Source organism: Herpailurus yagouaroundi, unplaced genomic scaffold, assembly GCF_014898765.1.
Source record: "Herpailurus yagouaroundi ecotype Mexico unplaced genomic scaffold, PumYag 67793, whole genome shotgun sequence".
NCBI classification, from domain to species: domain Eukaryota; kingdom Metazoa; phylum Chordata; class Mammalia; order Carnivora; family Felidae; genus Herpailurus; species Herpailurus yagouaroundi.
In genome coordinates, this window is record NW_024420586.1 from 10,519,456 (window position 1) to 10,540,033 (window position 20,578).

Sequence of the window (20,578 nt, forward strand, 5' to 3'; positions counted from 1 at the left end):
GATTAACTCTAGTCTTAGCTACCTTTTTTATGTATTTCTTAGGACTGCTTAAAATACAAGACAAAATACACTTTTTCTAAGAATACATTGAAGATTGTGAGTTCTCTTCCAATATCCATTCTCCTGTTTTTCCATAAAAGTACACTTTGTGACAGAGCACACAGCATTCAAGAATAAATATAACATTTCCCACCCACCCCTGCAGCTTAGGTGTAGTCACGTGACTGACTTCTAGCCAATGGAGTATGTGTAAAACAATGCAGTCCCAGGAAATTTCACTAAAACACATTTAATATGCACACTTTGACACTTTTCCCCTCCTCCCTTCTTGCCTCTTTGAATGCAGATGTGGTGGGAGTTCCATCTTGCGACATGTGAATGATTGCCCTCATATAAGGATAGCTGGGCAGAAAGCAGGAATGAGTAGAGCTATTATACCTGCCTTGACTGCATACTCCTCCATTTTTAAGGAGAGAGAAATATGCTTCCAGTGTAGTGAAACCAAAACAAACTCTAACTGATAAAGAGAATTTCTGGAAAGATTACATTTAGCACAGTTTCGCTTTCTTCCAAAACTTGTCTATTCCATTTAGAGGGGAAAGTTCATATTTAGAGAAGGGAAATTTTCGATATGACAAAGCCAAGAAACATACAGTGAGTAAAGTTAAATAGTGGCATTATTTCCCAAATGAGGCTAGTCCTACAGGCATAAGATTGGTTTCTGTATTAGAGCCTTTTCCCTTTGACAATAATGAAAATACAGGTTTATTTAGATAACAAACAAGCAAACTATAGCCCCTGTGCCCTGAAGAAATCGAATCATCTATGGTGAAGAATGGAAATGTGTGTATACAGCTATCCTGGGAAACAAAAATGTTCAATTACTTCGAGAAAAAGATTCAGGATATTGATCTATGGTTAACTCTAAGATTATATGAATTTTATATCTAGTCAATTTCTTATTTGAAGCAAGTTTTAAACTAACCTCTATGTGAACTGTAAAGATTTATAAGAATCTGAAAATGCTGAAGATATAAGGCAAATGATCCTGTATGAAATGGCTATCATAAAAAGCAAATCACTCTGCAACTCTTGAATGCTTTGAAAGAGCAAGAGGAACATACAGAAGATAAGCTGATAGGTAGAAACAAACTTTTATTTAATGCATTTCAAAAAGCCCTTTCAGTAAATAAATACAACAGACCCCCTCCATTCAATTCCTTCACCAGCTTTCCTCAACAATGAAGAATTCAGAAGAAATTAAAAGTAAACAAGGAAATAATACACTATATGTTAACTGGAATTTAAATAAAACTTCAACAAAAGGAAATAGAAATATAGGGCTAGTTTAGGTATCCAATTCAAATGGTACACCATACTGAATGATTCATGTTTTAAACAGAATTTAAAAAATAACAATTATGAGAGAAGCACATTGTTTGCTGATAATTGGTTTGTTTTAATGAGATTGTTAGGTAGTCAATACATTAACATTAAATACCTCCTAACACCAACTATATGGGATTAGTCTTTTGTGGTTTAAAGCTTTCCCTCTGGTGGTAAAACCTACATGTAATTGGAATCAGCAGTCAAATCATATGCTTCATTTTGGGCTGCTGGGTGGAAACAAAAACTCCTCTGTTTGGCTCACAATTGCCCTCTCAGTGGTGTGCAAAGTGCAACAACTGGCCAGCGAAAGATGTTCATAATAGGTAGGGATTAGTCTAGACTATACAGAGCCTGGGCAGAAATATGAGCACTTGAACAGAGGAGCATAAAATAGAAGGTAATGTGCAGGAGGGGGGAGACCCAAAACAGAAATACGCAAGAGAAAGCAGATAGGGCAGAGCAGATAGTGTAGAGGTGAAGTGTGGTGAAGGGCGGTCACAGAAGATGGCAGGTTAGTAAGAAATTTGCCTTTCTGAAAGTTTTGATGATTTATGTTTGGCGTGTATGAAATGTCAGTACTGTCAGATTATAGCTTTCATCATCATCGTCATCATCATCATGACCATCATTATCATCAAAGAGTATTTATTTACCACATGTGCTGTACTGGGCATCATAGGAGCAAGCAAAACTGATGTGATTTCTGATGCCCAGGAAGCAATAAAATAAATCAGAACAATTAATGCAGACAAATGTAGGTGAACAGATAATGAATAGGATACTTAACTGGGGAAAACTTGAAGGTTAACCATATACTTTAAACTATTCTAAGATATTTCTCAAGTGTTTGGGTAAATTGGTGAATGTGCCCATGTGTCTATATTTCCTGATACATCTGTGTACATAAATGATGTAATATTTTTTATATAGGTAACTAACTTTTAAAAATGAATTCTATCAAATCAATGACTTAATAAATAAGGATTTTTTTTAAAAAAGATCTTGATTTGGAGAACCAAAACAGAAACCTTCCCCATAAGTCATAGTCTCAACAGTGAAAAAAGAAAGTGGGATACAAAAAGAAAGTTTCATTTCTTCAATTTAACACATCTTCTGTATCAGTCCCATGAATGAATGCATGAGAATCCTTTCCCTGGTTGGTACAACATTGATTCTGGAATGAGATATAAAAAGACTTTCCCATGTTCAGAACTGTTTTGTTTTTTTTTTTAATCTCCCCTTAATTCGCCCAAGTTCAAAAACGAAGAGTCAAATAATGCACTGGCACATATACATATACCTGGGTGGGGGAGGCAGACAGGACGGATATGAAGATTCCATCTTGCATGAAAATCTTCACATTCGGTGGAGACCAATTCTAAGACTGCAATGTTAATCTTTCCTGAGTTGTCAGGATTCTGTGTGTGCTTATCATGTATCTTCCCAACTACATATGGCACTGTGACAAATAGAAGAGGCTGCTAATGCTGCTAGAGCTGAATGTCTCATTTAGGAACAAACAATTCTGGAAAAGCTCCCAGATTATGCATCTGTCCCTCTAGCTTCCACTTTAGAGGATAAAATTGTATGGTGATGACATGAGGATTAGTATATTATTCTTTCCATCTGTAAGTGGTGTAGGGGTTATTTACCTCACCTTGACATGAGAGAAAACTATTTACTGAATGTCTTGGTGGAAAAATTACAAGTGAGAGAGCAAAAGCTTTTGAGAAAGTTGTGTTAGGAGTGGGCTTGAGGTGCCCGGGTAGCTCAGTCGGTCCGACTTCGGCTCAGGTCATGATCTTGCAGTTCATGGGTTCAAGCCTTGCGTGGGGATCTGTGCTGACAGCTCAGAGCTTGGAGCCTGCTTCGGATTCTGGGTATCCCCCTCACTCTCTGCCCCTTCCCTACTCATGCTCTCTCCCTCTTTCTCTCTCTCAAAAATAAATAAATGTTAAAAAAAAAAAGGAGTGGGCTTGCAGAATTACATGCTCATTCCCTAGTCTGAATACAGAGATGATTAAGGCACTTTCTCTTCAAATCAGATTTCTTTCGTTTCTATTCCTATTTTCTCCCCTTTCATTTCTTTCATTGTCTCACTTTCCTTCATGCAGTATAAATGGCAGCAAGAGTCTGTGAGTGCTTCAACACTGTGGTCTTGGCAATAAAGGAGCTAAACAAAGGAGAAATCCCTGGGGAAGCAGCTTCCTGCTGTCCATCCCCCAGCATCCTGTTGACATGTGGCACTGTGATCCCAGCATGATGGTGGTAAATTTGGAAAAACTTTTCTCTAGAACAGTAGTGCCCACATAATTATCTGAGAGGAGGTACTGGTCAATTATAAAGTGTTCAGGGGTCCATGGTGAAATGCCAAAAGTATAACCATGTAATATGCATTTCTGTAAGCTACACATTTAAAAAAACTTTGGGATTAGGTCTTTCCTGTACTTAAAAAAGTATTTATTATTTTAAAATTTTAAGTGTAAAATTCACTCAAGTATAGCATACATGCAGAAAAGTGTACAAATCACAAATTCATAGTTTCATAAACTTTTTTAATAAAAACATATCAATACAAACAACATCCAGATAAAGAGATGACCCATCACTCAGGACTCCAAAATCTGCTCCTGCCCTTGTTAATTACTACTCTTCAACAAAGGACACCGTATTTGACCTTTAACCTCCAAATGCCCATTTTTGAGTTTTACAAAAATGGACTCATACAATATGTATTCTTTGGCCTCTGGATTCTTTTCTGCAGCATTATTTTTCATTACTTACTTTATGAAATATCACTGATAATAGAATTTGATTTTTCAAATGTCCTCACTCTGCTGTCCCCAATTTTTTACACTTTTTTTTTTGCTCTAAAAATTCAGTATTATAAGAATCACTACTTTACTCTCATGTCCTCTTTACATCAGATCTAAAGCTCAGAATCACCTTGAATTTAACTACTTACATGTATGGGTGAGCCATCCCAAAGTATCTGACTAAATGGGATTCCATGGAGAAATACCGATTTTAAAAAGCCACTTACTTGATGTCAGATGAGAACTGTGTTGCTACACAATAATGCCATCTTATGGCTGTACAGCAATTTGTAGTCTAGAAACTGCTTTTATTTTTATTATCTCATTTGAACTGTGCTATCCTCTTAGGTTTGGGGAGTAATTTCCTGAAAATGGGGCAAATTCATTAATGGTTTGAGGGATATTAAACATGGTATCAGAAAGAAAGTAAAGACAACAGAGTACCTGGCACTCCTTAAGTATTTGTTGAAAGAAAGAAAGGAATGTATTTCTCTAATACAAGGTGGATCTTAGGTTAATTATTTCTTTCTTTTCACATGTTTCCTGTAGATATATTTCATAAGTAGTGAGTATCCACCAAGAATTAGATGAAAACAGAATTTAGCAGCAATATTAATGTCCCATAAAGTTAAATGCTTATTTTATATATATATATATATATATATATATCCATATACATGGATAGGTATTCAGATACATGAGATTCATGAGGTAAATATTTATTGTGTTTAGTATTTGTGTTTCCACAGGAAAAAAAAAGTCACTTTCAGTATTTTGGAGATGTGAAACTTTACTGAGACACATGATGAAATTCTATTTGCCAGAAGAGAAGGTATGAAAGCAGGTCTCTTAGATAATGAGTGAGCAGTCACAAATCACTCTGGCTTTTAATTCTCTACTTGCCGTCACCTAAAAAGTAATGTCTGTTTTACTTTAGGACATTTAATAAAGTTGAGTTTTGCCATTATAGCATTCATGAATTTGGTGATTAATGATGGTCTCAAAACCTTTGCCTAAGGAATGCAAAGAGTCTAATGCATTTTCCCATATTTGTAACTTATTGTGAGTATAAACTACGCAAATCTATTAGAGCTAAACATTCTGGTGAAATGGAAATATGCAGATGTGCTATTTAATGTGTTTGGGCAAGCCATTTAACATCTTTGTAATTTAGTCTCCTGGTAAAACAATGAAGCAGGACAGAATCACTAAGGGCGTTTCTAGCTGTAAAAATTTCTTTATTATTAATTATTAACTATCACCAATAGTTTGGATTATTGTCTAGCAAATGTTCACTCCTCTTCCCCTTCCACTGTAGGAAGAGACAACTTTGCCACTCTATTGATGTCAGGCTCGCTTTGGCCAAAGGAATGTGACTGGACTTAATGACAACACAGACCACAAGTGCTCCATAACATCAGCATAAGCCTACAAGGGAGGTTAAATTTGGCCCATGCTCTGGTGATCTGTCAGGAGAAAAGCATGCCACCCTTCATTTTGGGTCCAGAAAAAGGTAGCCGACCTTAAACCAACACATATCCGGGAGCCTACCTCAGCTAACCCATGGCTTGAAACAGCTGCCCAGCTCCGCCCAGCCTAGTTCAGCCAAACCATAGGCAACTTAAACATACATGGCCATGAGAATAAATGCTTGTTTTAAGTCACTGAGTTTTGGGGTGCTTGATACCACTATATTAGGGTAATAGTTGACTAATACACTATCATACAATATACCAATACAGCCCTTCTTACTGGCTCAAGGGTTAGCTTATTAAAAGATTCAGGACAGGGGCGCCTGGGTGGCGCAGTCGGTTAAGCGTCCAACTTCAGCCAGGTCACGATCTCGCGGTCCGTGAGTTCGAGCCCCGCGTCAGGCTCTGGGCTGATGGCTCGGAGCCTGGAGCCTGTTTCCGATTCTGTGTGTCCCTCTCTCTCTGCCCCTCCCCCGTTCATGCTCTGTCTCTCTCTGTCCCCAAAAAAATAAATAAATGTTGAAAAAAAAAAAAAAAGATTCAGGACATTTTTGTTGAGACCCAACATGAATGCTGTACGGGAAATGTGTTTATTTATGAATGTATAGTTTTTGATTCTCCAAAGATTCAATAATCTACCCTTGTATGAGCCTTGGTGGGAGACATGACCTAACACTACAATGGAATCCAAACTCCAGCTATTTATTTTCCCTTACCCGTGGCAGTTAGAGCCTACTTATATGACCTAAGCTTGCTTTACAACAGGAGTTAGCAATTTAAAGCCTACCAGGAAAATCTGGTCAAGCAACTACCTTCGTTGTCATTTTAATGTTTTTTTTAATTATTTATTTATTTTGAGAGAGACGGAGAGAGTGTGAGCAGAGAGAGGGACAGAGAGAGAGAGAGAGAGAGAGAGAGAGAGAGAATCCCAAGCAGGCTCTGTGCACAGAGCCTGACACAGGGCTCAAACTCAGGAAAAGGTGAGATCATGACTTGAGTCAAAGTCGGATGCTTAAGCGACCAAGCCCCCCAGCACCCCTCAGCCACTTATCTTTGCAAATAAAGTTTTATTGGAACAAGCCATGCCTATTAAGTTATGTATCATCTGTGATTCCTTGCACCCAACAACAGCAGACTTGTGTAGTTGCAAAAGAGATTATAGGGCCTGCAAAGACTAAGATATTTGCTAATTGGCCCTTTAGAGAAAAAAAAATCCATCCTCTGCTGTATCAGATGATTCTGTAAGAAACCTTAATTCTAAAGTTAATGACATGAAAAGAAGTAATTATTTAGATACTTTTTGGCAGGGATAGCCACAAGCAATATCCATTGGCAATGGTACCTCTGGTGCACCAGTGGACCATGGCTATGCCAGCAGTTTAGAATTCACATTCATCTAGTAACTTGATGCTAGATGTATTTCTGGAAGCCTCTCCTGGTCTACCTTGATGAGTTTTAAACCTAGATTTCAGGTCCTTCCATTGATTCCATGAGCTACCTGATATGCTTCCAATAAATTAGATAATTCTAAGGTAACCAAAGTCACTTTCTGTTAGTTGTGACTCAGAACCTTGAATGGTCCATACACCTTGCTTTATTCCAGATTCTGAGTAAGATGTCCCTATTCCACTCCCCAGGGATGCTATTCTAGTCATCTGGCATAGCTCATATTTATTAGCCTATATTTTACTGCCTGTTTGTCCAATTTCTCTCCAGGAATGGAGAGTTCTTTAAGCAGGGACTAAATTTAGTAATCTCTATGTGGTGCTCAGGAAAATGGGAAAAATATAAGAATGAATTAGAAGGCATAAAGACTACCAAAGCCAAAATGCCATCATTTTTATCATCAAAATTGTCAAGCTTAATTGAGTCATTATCATGTATAAGCAACCCACTAAGCACTCTCCATGAAATGTGTCACTTAATCCTCATAAGAACTCTATGGCTTAGAAAATATATGTATCCCATTTTATATAGAGAGGAATTGTAAATCAAACCAAGTAAAGGAACTAGCTCAAGGGCCCATGTCTGGCCAGCAGCAAGGGCTGGAATCCAAAACAGGTTGGATTCTAGAGCCTGTGCTCATAAGCAATGACTTAAAACAGTTTTACCTGAGACTAGACTAGAAGTCAAAAGAAAGTGAAGAGCTCCTGACCAATTCCTAGAAATGGCAAGTTAGAAATTAGGATACTAATTCCAGCCACTGGGTATAAGAGAAGAATGAGTCTAATAGGGTTAGAGGTACTCTATCCTTTGCCAGACATAGGAAAGACCCTAGGTTTCAGGTGAGATTTCAGTTTACCCACTTAGTGGATTGGCATTAGTGCTTCTGCTTCTTTGAAACTCTATGGTTGGAGGTAAAGTGAAAGGGAAACCTTTGTATGAGCCTGTGGGAAGGGAATACCTAGCTCAATGGCCAAATATGACATATATAATATGGGAGAGAAGCTTCAAAAAGCAAAACGTTTCACCTCTGCCTTAGTGCAAGAGTGGTCGGTGTCTACAAATCACAGTAGGCACTGGCTACTCAAGAACCTTCCATGGTTCGTAGGGGGTGGTGTTGCTGATCTGGATGGCTAGGAGAAAACAGAGAGAAAAGAACAGAGACAGGAACACCCCAAGAGTCGAATGAACACCCCTAAAAAGAGGGATGGCATTGACCTCACTGCAGTAGCTGGCAGAGGCTCATAATGACTCACAGTGGGATAACGAGAAAAGGTGCACTGTGGTGGCATGCTAAGTTTGCCTTTTGCAAGTGTATACGCAGGGTCATTGAGTTTCTTTTGTTTTACCAAGACTGGCTTCGGATTCCCTAGGATCAAATGTTTTCCAGTATTTTGAGATAAACTATTAAATGATCCAGGGAGAAATAGTGTCAGATTTCTGGGAGGAAGCTTGAATCCAGACACACTACACATCCACTTTAAACTCAGTATAGTTGACCAATGAATGGTGTAGGTCTTAGGGGTGCTGATGCCCTGGGCAATCAAAAATCCACATACAACTTTTGACTCCCCCAAAACTTAACCACTAACAGCCTAATGTCATCAGAAAGCCTTACTGATAACAAGCACAATCTATTAACATGTATTTTATTTATGTATTATACACTGTATTCTTATAACAAAATAAGACTACAGAAAAGAAGATATTATTTAAAAAATCATAAGGAAGGGAAAGTACATTCATATTCCTATATTGTATTTATCAAAAAATTACCTATACAAAAAAACAACAAGTGGACCCTTTCAGGTCAAACCTGAATTGCTCAAGAGTCAAATGTACCATATTAGCCCTGAGAATATTGCACAAAATAAAATATGGCTCTTGTCTTCAAAGGAGCTTGTACGAAAAGAAAAAAAAAAAGGTGGGGCACTTGGGTGGCTCAGTTGGTTAAGCCTCTAACTTCGGCTCATGTCACGATCTCATGGTTTGTGGGTTCGATCGAGCCCCTCATTGGTCCCTGTGCTGACAGCTCGGAGCCTGGAGCCTGCTGCGGATTCTGCTTCTCCCTCTCTCTCTTCCCCATCCCTGCTTTCTCTCTGTTGCTCTCTAACTCTCAAAAATGCATAAATGTTAAAAAAAATAAAAAAAATAAAGAGGTTGTGTAGTAGGCAGAAAAATAAACAAACTGATTGCTATGTTGTAAGTTCTAGGAGTAGGTCACTTCAGAGCAGGTACTCTGCGGGGACAGCCACCAAGTCTGGCAATATTTGCAAACCCATAAATGGAATGTTGATTTGATATTACACTAAATGTCTAAAGAATATTTAAGTTCCTAGATTTTATAATCAACTCATAGGTGAGACCTGTAGGAGACAAAGGCCAGAGGGGACACAAAATTTTGGGGAATCTTCAAATCAATTTCATATTGCTAGAACAGAATTTGGAGATGTTGTAGGACAGGCAGGGATGGATAAGAAGGCTGAACAAAAAAACAAGGGTCATGTGAAGGCCTTAAATGTCCAATTAAGTGTCTGTACTTTATAGTAAGGAGAATGAGATTCCAGTACTGAAGTTCTTACACGTCAGAAAAACAATTCTGGATGAAAAATAACGGGATAAAATGGGAATGATTATTAGAAATAAGTGAGATTTCTGCTATAAGTACCAGTTTAGAAACCCACTGTAGTAAAAGAAGAACTAAAATAGAAGTAAGGATATTTCAAAATGGATAGGTAAGAGAGTCATTAAGGAGGTTCGAGATAATTATTAAACATGATTCTATTTTCTCTTAGAATAAAGAAGACTGTAGTGAGACTACAAATCTTTAAAACTGTTTTGAATTTAAATCATTAGGACTCCATAACTTTTTACCTAAAATTTGAAAAGAAAACAATATATTACCTTCTTGTGGTGTGAGGCTAAAGAATGCATATGAATTTTTGAAAATTTGGTCAAAAGCTAGATATGTTAATTCAGGTAAACACTGAAAACATTTTAAATCAACTTCACAAATTCATCATAGCAAAAAGATTAGGGGGACTTCAACATGTTAGGACCACCTTCAAAATAGAAGCAATAAATGAAAATCAACTTTTCGCTGATAGCTTACATTTCAAACATATAAATCTAAATATCAATATGTTGTAACTATATAGGACACAGATTTGACCAAAGATACACATTTTTGAGTGCACGTTTTTTTAAACCACTTCAATTAACCAACAAAACCTATTTTTAACATTGCGTGAAATTTTCAAAGGAAATAGTGCTCCGACATAAGGTTAACCCCAGTAGAGAATAAGTGCGAGAATGAAGCTCATTAGTCTGTTCATCAGTATTTATTCTCGCTCCACTTACCTTTTTCCAATGATAGTAATACTTCTCCCTTCTCTTCCTCCCTACCTTTCCATGGAAAACACTGGAAAGAACTCTAGAGTTCCCTGAAAATAAGTTTATAATTCAGGAAAATAAAAGTGTTACCTACCCTTGTCGGTCCTTGTACATTTTGTTCACTCTTTCCCATTGGAAATCGAGCCGTGAGAGAGCTTCCTGCAGCTTTGCCCTTTCTGCAGGAGTGGCACTGTGCAAGGCTGCTGCCTTCTTATTGTGAATGATGTCAATCCGACCTGAGATTTGTTGCAGGCTGTCTTTTATGTTCTGCAATATAGAAAATTTGAAACACTTTCAGAAATGAATCAGCTGTCTATGTAGAGGGAAAAAAAAGAAATTTATAAACCCCAGAAATAACAGTCTTGCGATTCTTTATTTTTAGTGCTTCAAGTTTTTATTTAAATTGTAGAGAGTTAACATATAGTGCAGTATTAGTTTCCGGAGTAGAATTTATTGATTCATCACCTACCTATAACACCCAGTGCTCATCGCAACAAGAGTCCTCCTTAATGCCCATCACCCATCTAGCCTGTCCCCCCACCCACCTTCCCTCCAGCAAGTCTGTTTGTTCTCTACAGGTAAGAGTCTCTTATGGTTTGCCTCCCTCTTTTTTTCCCTTCTCCTATGTTCATCTGTTTTGTTTCTTAAATTCCACATAAGAGTGAAATCATATGGTATTTGTGTTTCTCTGACTGACTTATTTCACTTAACATAATACGCTCTAGTTCCATCCACATTGTTGCAAATGGCAAGATTTCATTTCTTTTTTCTATGGCTGAGTAATATCCCATTGCATATATACCACATCTTCTGTATCCATTCATCAGTCTATGGGCACTTGGTCTCTTTCCATCATTTGGATACTGTTGATCAGTCTTGCAGTTCTTACTTACTGACTTTTTAAAATCATCATACCTGAAGCCCAGTGATTTCAACAGGCTCAGATTGAGTACGTAATTCACAGTTCCCATCTCAATACAATTGAATCACTCCCTTCATCTTAAAGCTCTATCTTCATTTGGCTTCTGTAACCTGAACTCTGATGGTTTTTCTTCTACCTTCTTGTCCACTGCTTCTCAGTCTCCTTTACTGAACCTTTCTCTGACTGACCTCTTAATACTGGAGTGCTCTAGCTTCGTTGTGACATGTATTTCCTTCTCTATCTATACTCCTATTTGCTCACATGACTGTAAATACCTTCTACACAATGATGACTCCAAAACTTTTATTTCCAGCCCTGACCTCAACTTGGAAAAGAGAGTCACAAATCCAACTGCTTTCTTGGCATGTGGATGTCCCATGAACATCTCAAACCTAATGTAACCCCAGCCAAATTGTGAACTGCACCCCTTTATCCTTCTCTTTTAATGGTTTTCCCCATTTCAGTAAACGACATATCAATTAATTGTTATTCAGGTTGACAACCTTAGAGGTATCCTTGACCTTTTTTTTTTTTTTTTTTTTTAGTCTCCGGTATGCAAGTTGTTAGACAATCATGTGGACTCTACTTCCAGGACATGTCCAGAATTGGACCCCTTCTCATTACCTCCCTTGTTATAGCTTTGAGCTAATCTATGATTGCATCTTATCTGGATTATTGCAATGGCTACCTAATGAACTTCCTGCTTCCAGTCTTGCTTCTCACCTAGTCAATTCTCCACACAAGAGCCGAAAAGATTTTTTCACAACATAAAGCAGAGCGCATTTCTCCTCTGTTCAAAATCGTCTAATGCATCTTCATCAAACCCATCATCTTTACCATGGCCTACAAAGTTCTAAATTACTTGGTTGTATGTTGTCTACCTTCTAATCTTATCTTTTCTTAGTCTCTATTGAGTCTAGAACATTTCAGCCTCATTAACCTTTTTGTGTTCAAGTATGCCAAGCATTTTGTTGCTTCAAGGTTTCTTGGTGTTCAAGGTACTTGCTGTTCTCTCTGCCAAAAATATCCTTTCATTCTAGGACATGGATATGACTAGTTCCCTCCTTCTTTCTCAGCTAAGAAGAGACTTCTTTACCACTCTATTTTACATAGCAGCCCTAATTACCATGTATTCCCTGTATTCTTCATTTTTCTACATGCTATTTATGATTAACATTAAATTATATACCTACTGGTCTTTCTACACCACGAGACTAGACCCAATGAGTGCAGGGAATGTTATCTGTCTTGCTCTCTACTGGGATTCTGGAACTTAAAAAAATGCCTAGCATATGGTAGGTATTCAATGTATTTTGTTGACTAAGTGAATAAACAAACATATCCTATAAGTTAACTACAAAATTTTTATCTACATTATATTTGAGAGAAAAAAGTCACCAACCACAAGTTCATTATGTAATATACACCTTTAAAATGCTGATTTTCAAAAAAAATTCTCAAAAATTATATATTTAGCTAGTCTTACTAAATATGCAATTGGTTATTTGACTCATCTGAATTGTTATAGACAAGTCAATTGAGCAAACATTTATTGAGTTCTTCCATGTACAAGGATCAATATAGGTAAAGAAAAGGTAGGTAAAACATAGTTTCATTTGCTTTATTTTAAGAATTTTGAAATTGATGCTATTGTGGTAGTAAGGAAGGGTGTGGTCTGGAGAACTGAAGGGAAAATAATAGTACAGAAGCACCAGCTAGATGACGGGAAAGAATTTCACGTACTCGTGAAATTCTAAGCGGTACTAAGCGGTACCAAATATTTTCTGGAAATTCAGAGAAGGAACAAATCCTACACCATATTTGTCCACACACTGAGGACTCATGAAAGAAGTGTAATTTGGAGTGGACAAAGCTGAGCAGTTAAAGTAGGACGGGCATTATGCTTGCTAGGCTACACACATACAAAGACAGGGAATATGAGCAGTCATACTTGACGGACTTTTTGCAAATGTAGAAGATTAGGAGAAGATGGGTCAGGAGGAAGAGGCAAGAGATGATGAGTAATGTGTTTAAAAACTTCTGAATGTAATTCAGTAGCCAGTGAGGAACAATGATTCATAAAATAATTATGATGGAGAATTTCAAATACTTACAAAGCAGGGAAATAGTACAAATACTCCCCATGAACCTACTGTCCAGTTGCAGTTCTTATAAAGTCATGGACAACTTTGTTTCATGATACTCTCACCCATTCACCTCCTCGACTGGATTATTTTGAAATTTATATAATATTTTATGTATAAATACTTAAGCATGTTTCCCAAGTATGTGAATTCTTAACAAGGAAAGTACACATACTACCATTATCACACACACAAAATTAAAAACAAAACCATTAATGTGACTGACCATCTGGTTGGTATTCATGTTTGAGTTGGATTGAGAAAGTTGTTTAGGAAGAAAAGTTGGCAGAACTCAGTGACTGTGTGTCGAGTGAAGAAGAGGAAAGACTCTAATTACCCCCAGGTTTTTGGCCTGGGCACCCAGAAGAATAGTGGTATCACTGAGTAAAACGATTTCAGATGGATCAAGAGGTTGTGTGTGTGTGTGTGTGTGTGTGTGTGTGAGAGAGAGAGAGAGAGAGAGAGAGAGAGAGAGAGAGAGAGAGTGTGTGTGTGTGTGTGTGTGTGTGTGTGTGTAAGTGATATGTTCCATTTTACATGTGGTCACATTGAGAAGCCTTTGGGGCCTCAGACTGTAGATATCCCATAGGCAGCTGGCATCAGATTTTTTAGAAGAGAAATGAGATGGTGACTATTGTTGGGCCATACATCTTTTCCCATTTCTGCACAGTCTGGGCTTTCTGAGCAAAGAGCACTGGCATCTGGGTTAAAGGATGATTGAATAGCAAACATACCATGGTTTTCAGACTAGTGCATTGCTTCAGGAAGATCTGGAAACATACCTTTTCCACATCCCTTTGTTTATGTTCCAACTTACAGTCTGAGAATAATACACCTAAACCCTTCCCTCTGTCTGGAGAGGATGTGTTGACCCCTTGGAGCAAAGGTCTCTGTTTCTGTCCCTCTTTCTGTCAGATAGGCCGGCTGCTTTACCTAAGTTCTGATATCCATAAATTTAGGGGGTCTTTCCAATACTGCAACACCTGCATGCACAGAGAAACATGTGGCCCTCACTGCATTGTCCCACAAGATTTCGGGCATGTGCACTGGTGCTAAGATGCTCTTGAGTAATTGATGATGTGCTCTCTATGTTTCTTGTCAGAAAAATTTAATAGGAATGTAAAAACTTAATAAATATCAATAAAAAGAATATTTTTATGTATTTTCACACAAAATTGGGGAGGATTTTAACAGCGTATGAGATGGAGACTCGGCCAGATAGAGTGGGGCTATTGCTGAACCTGCAGCTTCCCAGAAGGTACTCTCAAACAAACTGCACAGCTTACAAAGGGCATCAGGAGAGAGGTTATGGCAGATCTTAGAAAGTATTCCTGCCTCATTTTAAGACTTCATGACTGTGATGCATGAAGACCTGCCTTTGTGGAGGATGAAGCTATAGAAGCAAGTGAGAGCAGAGATAATATAAGTTGTAAGGGGTGAAAGTCACTGCTTATGCTAGGACTCTAAAAAAAGCAGCTGTGTTCCCAGGTAGAGACTGGGTAAGACACAATGGTTATGGGTGATGTGAATAAATTTCAGAGAGAGAGACAGAGAAGGAGGGAAGGAGGTTGTTTATAAAATTCCAAGGTGTTTTCTTTAAGTCCCTGTACACCTTATGATAGGGAGGCCTTAATTTGTTTTTGTTGTTGTTGTTGTTGTTGTTGTTGTTGTTGTTAAGCAACCCAATTTAATGTGGTCAGCATACTTACCCGACAGGTCAAGTATTACCATGTGAAGGAAGGAAAGGAGGCAAACCAACACAGAAATGAATTGTGAGATTACTTATCTGGAGGAATGCAGGTTAAAATTATGTTCAACCAGCATTAAATACAGAATTGCGGGCGCCTGGGTGGCGCAGTCGGTTAAGCGTCCGACTTCAGCCAGGTCACGATCTCGCGGTCCGTGAGTTCGAGCCCCGCGTCAGGCTCTGGGCTGATGGCTCGGAGCCTGGAGCCTGTTTCCGATTCTGTGTCTCCCTCTCTCTCTGCCCCTCCCCCATTCATGCTCTGTCTCTCTCTGTCCCAAAAATAAAATTAAAAACGTTGAAAAAAAAATTTTTAAATACAGAATTGCTAGCCACCGGAATCTAGTAGGTGTTATTTCATTGCACAAGAGATGGTCAGAGTGCTCAGGGAAGTTTGTTGGAATAAAAAAGTAAGAAGCAAGGTTGCCTAAGGATGAACCTTTGTGAAAAGGGAAGGTCCAGGAAGGAGATGAGTGCGCCCAAAGAGTAATTGTCATCAGACCTAGGAGGAAAGCCAGAAGAGTACAGTATTTCAAAACCAAGGGAAGGAAGTGTATCAGGAAGGATGGAGGGAGCTGCCAACAAGCCTAACACAGCTGGGAACAGGAGTGAAAAGGCAACTGGCTATTCAGGAAGTCATCGGTGATCTTCTCTGGAGCAATTTCACCATCTTCATAGTGTGAAACTATAAACCTGGATAGAGCAGACAGTCTTCCACTGTCACTGTCTTTCACTACAAAATTGAAAATAGCTTACTGTTACATTGTGGTTCACTTTATTTGACATACAACATTTCTGCTATTGGGGTTAAGTTTACTACCCAAGCCTGAAAATGCAACACAAATTTCAAAAGAACAGAATGGATTCAGTATATGTTAGCAATGCCCTAGAAATTACTGCAATCAAACATTTGCCTTATATGCTTTCTTCTCTTTGATTCACGTGGTGAAATTCCATATCATCTTCTGACAGTTCTGAACCTGCAGCCTTGGGTAGAATAGTTAGGGCTATTCCATGAGCGTGATTGGGTTAGGTGCCAGGAATGTGCACCAACAGGACTTCTTTGCTGCTTCTGTTAAGTCGACTGACCTGGGCATCCTGATTTCACTACCACTTGCTCTGGCTCAACTCCTGACAATGTAAATCGTGGACTCCATTTTAGTATGGCTGCCAGACCAAGGGCAACAATTCAGAACTCTGACAATTTCTCCATGTGACACCAAAAGCCAGGTGACTGGAACGCTGATTACCTAAATTTATACTGGGGCAACCAGTCAGTGCAACCAGTTTGCCTTCACGTTGGAAGCCCACACAATTAAAATAAATAGCTGTGATCTCCAATGGGGATAAAATTTAAGAGAAGAGAAGGAGGATTTTCCCCAACAGAACAAAAGTCATCTACTTATGGCTTTGATGTGGGTTGTGTGTCTATGTGTGTGCATGTGCGTGTGTGCGCGCGTGCACACACACACACACACACACACACACAAAACAGGTAAATATATTTTCTCTCTGAGGATCTGAGCTTGCCAAAGTTCCTGGTTTCAATCCAAATCTCTGGAGAGGCCCGAGTTCTCTAGAAAGTGGTAGAATTGCTCAGAATCGAATTATGAATGGTTTTAGCAATGCTGGGCAGCATGTTGCAAAGGCAGGAAAACTTTCTATCTTAAATGAGAAAAGCAAAAAGCAAAAACTGGGGCAGGGGATGTCACACTCCCTGGATATCTAGATAATAGCTCCTTGGTGCATTCTCAGAGAATGCTGTCAAAATTGGCTGGAGTCCAGGAAATCCTTTTTTAAAGTCCCTACACATACTCCTGTCCCTGAGGCACTGCACACAGAAAAATGGTATATGCACCAAAGAAAATTCTGTAGCAGTTTCCACAGTTTAAAGTCAAAGATGAGATCTTTTATAGCTTTTTACTATTTTGGTTTGTCTAGAAATAAGTGATCTTTATAGTTTCTGACCCTCTAAAAATGAAACCATAGTTCCTGTAGTTGCTATGGTGATGGAAAAATCCTTAGGATCACTACAGAATATATTATTTTCATGTCTATCCCTGAATAGTTCCTTATCTTACCTGAAAATATGATGGCAAAATCATGAGGTACCCCCTGTTTAGTCAACATTTTCTCTTAATTTTGATATGCCCCTAGGAATTAACCTCCCTACCCTCCATCTAGATTCTGTCAGACGTTTGTTAGTCACTCTTACTGCCAAAGGAAACTTTCATTTCCGGAAGGCACTTGTACATGAGTGCATAAGATTTAGGTCTTTGGTATTTTAAAATAGCATTCTTGCCGCTCTGCTTCATGGCATCAAGTCAAATAAGACCCTCGTTTATACACTGCTAATAGGGAAAAATTAGACAGCGAAATAACTTTCTCAACTGAGAGATGAGGTCTGGGTATGTAATATAAGGAAAAAAGAGGAGATTATGAACTATGATGCTGTAAGTCAGGCTTCCAGTTGAAAAGCTGGTGGTTTAAATAAGAGTTCCTTGAAAACACAGACATGATAAGATGAGCTTAAACTTTGACATAAATGATATTTAAAAACATGAACCTCCCTTTAGAGAAAATCAGGTTTTTTAAAAAAGAAATGTTAATGTTTATTTTTGAAAGAGAGAGAGTGGGGCGGTGGGGAGAGAGTGGGGAGACAGAGAATCCGAAGCAGGCTCCACGCTGTCAGCGCAAGGCCTTGATGTGGGGCTCAAATTCATGAACCATGAGATCATGACTTGAGCTGAAGTTGGACGCTCAGTCTACTGAGCCACCCGGGAGCCCGAGAGAGAAGCAGTTTTTTAAAGGGGATTCATAACACAAACAATGTAAACCTAAAAGTACTTTGTTGATTCAAGTACCGTGTAATAGTGCCTTCAATGGGCTAAAAAGAGAAACTAGACACTACAGACCATTTATCTAGGGAACGAAACAAGGGACCCCTTTGCCAATTAATCAGGTTGAGATAAAGTTCTCAAGTAACTCTTCACAATGCTGTCTTCTCTATCATAAGGGACGGATTTCTGCTGTTCAGTTTTTCTTCCATTTAAGGTAAAGCAGCAACTACTCCCTTGCTGTCAGAATGTTTCATTACAGAGCATGGCTTTGCCCACCTAAATGGTAAACCTATTTGTATGAATGTCAAAGGAGATACTGTGGAAATTGAACAGGGCTGGAGTAGGGGATGGTGGTATTTGATAAAGTGAATTTATTATCAATCACTTCTGCTGAAAATAAACTTTTAAGAAGTTACTGAAATTTTAATTTTGTGTCTTACGTATTTGTCTCAAAAATACCATTAAGAGTACCATTAAGAGTGCCAGTATGGTCTCTAATATTTAAAATACCATCACTTCCGTTGTATCTTTCCTGTAGTCAAGAAAATAAGTGGGCATCTCACATATACAAACAGAAAATTCAAGTCAGCACTTGCTTAAACTGTAGCACAAAATTAAAAAATAAGGATGCTTATGATTTACAGGCATCTGTAATCCTATTTATACCAAGGAGTAACATCAAACACACCTCCATGAGTTTAAACCTCTTACCAAGGCAGGATTTTAAATATGTTGATTATAGGATGTGTAGGCAAACATTAATCTGAAATTTTGTCTTCTGTTTGAAAGTTTGTAATAACATATGCAGACATTATTTATAAAATCTTTACTTCAAACTTTGCCAGTGTTCCCTTAGTAAAACTGTTTCAGCAAGTGGAAAAAAATCTGTATTAGAATTGAAATAATGCAGTTCCAGAGAAATAAACATATAAACTAAAAATACAAGATAATATGAAAAATATGAAATTGATTATTTAGCATACTTTCCCCTGAAGGTGACTTGCACCCATATAATGACACTCTGGTTTGAAGTACACTGAACTTCATTATATATAAATATAAAAATAGATATTGATATAAATATAGATATATAAATGCTTCCAAGTGATTCCTTAGTCTTCATTTCTCAAAGTGACTCATGTGAGCAGCTGGTTATAAACACCTGTAATTCTTTTTTTTTTCTTTTTTTATTGTATTTACTTCCTGAAGGAAAATTCGATTTATTGGTTCATCAACAGCTTCCTCACTGCCTCCTCTGCAGCATTCAGTACTGTTATGCATAACCCTCATCACATAGCCCTGGCGTCCCTAGTCTTACCTCATTCGGCTCTGCCTCAGTTTCCTCTCTATTTCTCTGTCTACCTCTGCCATCTTATTTCTTTTAGTCCACAGACACCTTGCTGTGGCCTTAAGCAGAGTCTGTCATTAAATGGCTGAGTCCCTATATCTGCCAGATGCCACCTCTGTTGGGCCCTATTAGCAATAGGTCTTTGATGCTATGTTGGCATCTTGCCTCTCCCGCTTTCTACCTCCGCCAATAAGATCTATTTGTGTCAAACTGATATTTAAGCCATGGGCGTGGGGCTGAGATTGTCCACAAAGGTGGGGTTAGAAGGAAAGAGGGTTGGGGAATGAACATAGGAAAAGATACATATTGTGAGCAAGTGTGGAAGAAGAGCTAAGAAATTACCCCTACTTTTCCCCATATGTACATCTCTAATCGAGATCGTCTTCTGAACTCTGACTTGTATCTATCCAACTGTCTCCTTGATATTCACGTGGATGTCTAGTAAACATCTTACGCTTAACATATCACCACTAAACTTATACCAAATCTTTCCCCCAACCTGATCCTCCTGCAATCGCCCACAGTATATAGTTTAACGGCAGCTCCATTCTCCCAGTTGTTCATGACAAAATTATTCGTGGTATCCTCGAATTCTCTCTCTCCCAGCCTACACGCAAGTGGCCACCAAATCCTATGAGCTCGACCTTTGGAATGTCCAGAATTTGACCCTGCCACCGCTCTGATACACACCACCATCTCTAGCTGGGATAATTCTGAATATGGGTATAATAAGAGTGCTTTCTTCATAAGGTTGTTGTGATGACCATATGACTCACCATAAGCAAAGAATTTAAAACATGTCCTGGGACAAAATAAATGAGTGGTAGCTATTAGTACTGTCCAAATTCCAATTACATCCAACTACAGATATTTAAGGGCTTTCTCCTTCATAAAACTATTCTGCTTCAGCTTTCTAAATTTTGAATTGCTTTCTCCTCCTCATGAATTCTGTTTCACATATTCCTTATACGGTATTTTGGCTATATTATGCCTTTCCCACCTTCGTTACTTCCTAACTTGTTTGCATAACTCTGATAGGTGTATCCCATTAATGTCACAAATTACGA

At 38.3% G+C, this 20,578-nt stretch overlaps 1 protein-coding gene across 1 annotated transcript in view; it reads right to left on the minus strand.

Moving 5' to 3' along the window:
- Positions 1-20,578, minus strand: part of DMD (dystrophin) — a 2,039,083-nt gene that overhangs the window by 1,134,159 nt on the left and 884,346 nt on the right. Inside the window, exon 43 of the mRNA XM_040468816.1 lies at positions 10,608-10,780. Coding sequence (XP_040324750.1) covers positions 10,608-10,780 — 173 coding nt within the window. The remainder of the gene's footprint in view (positions 1-10,607; positions 10,781-20,578) is intronic.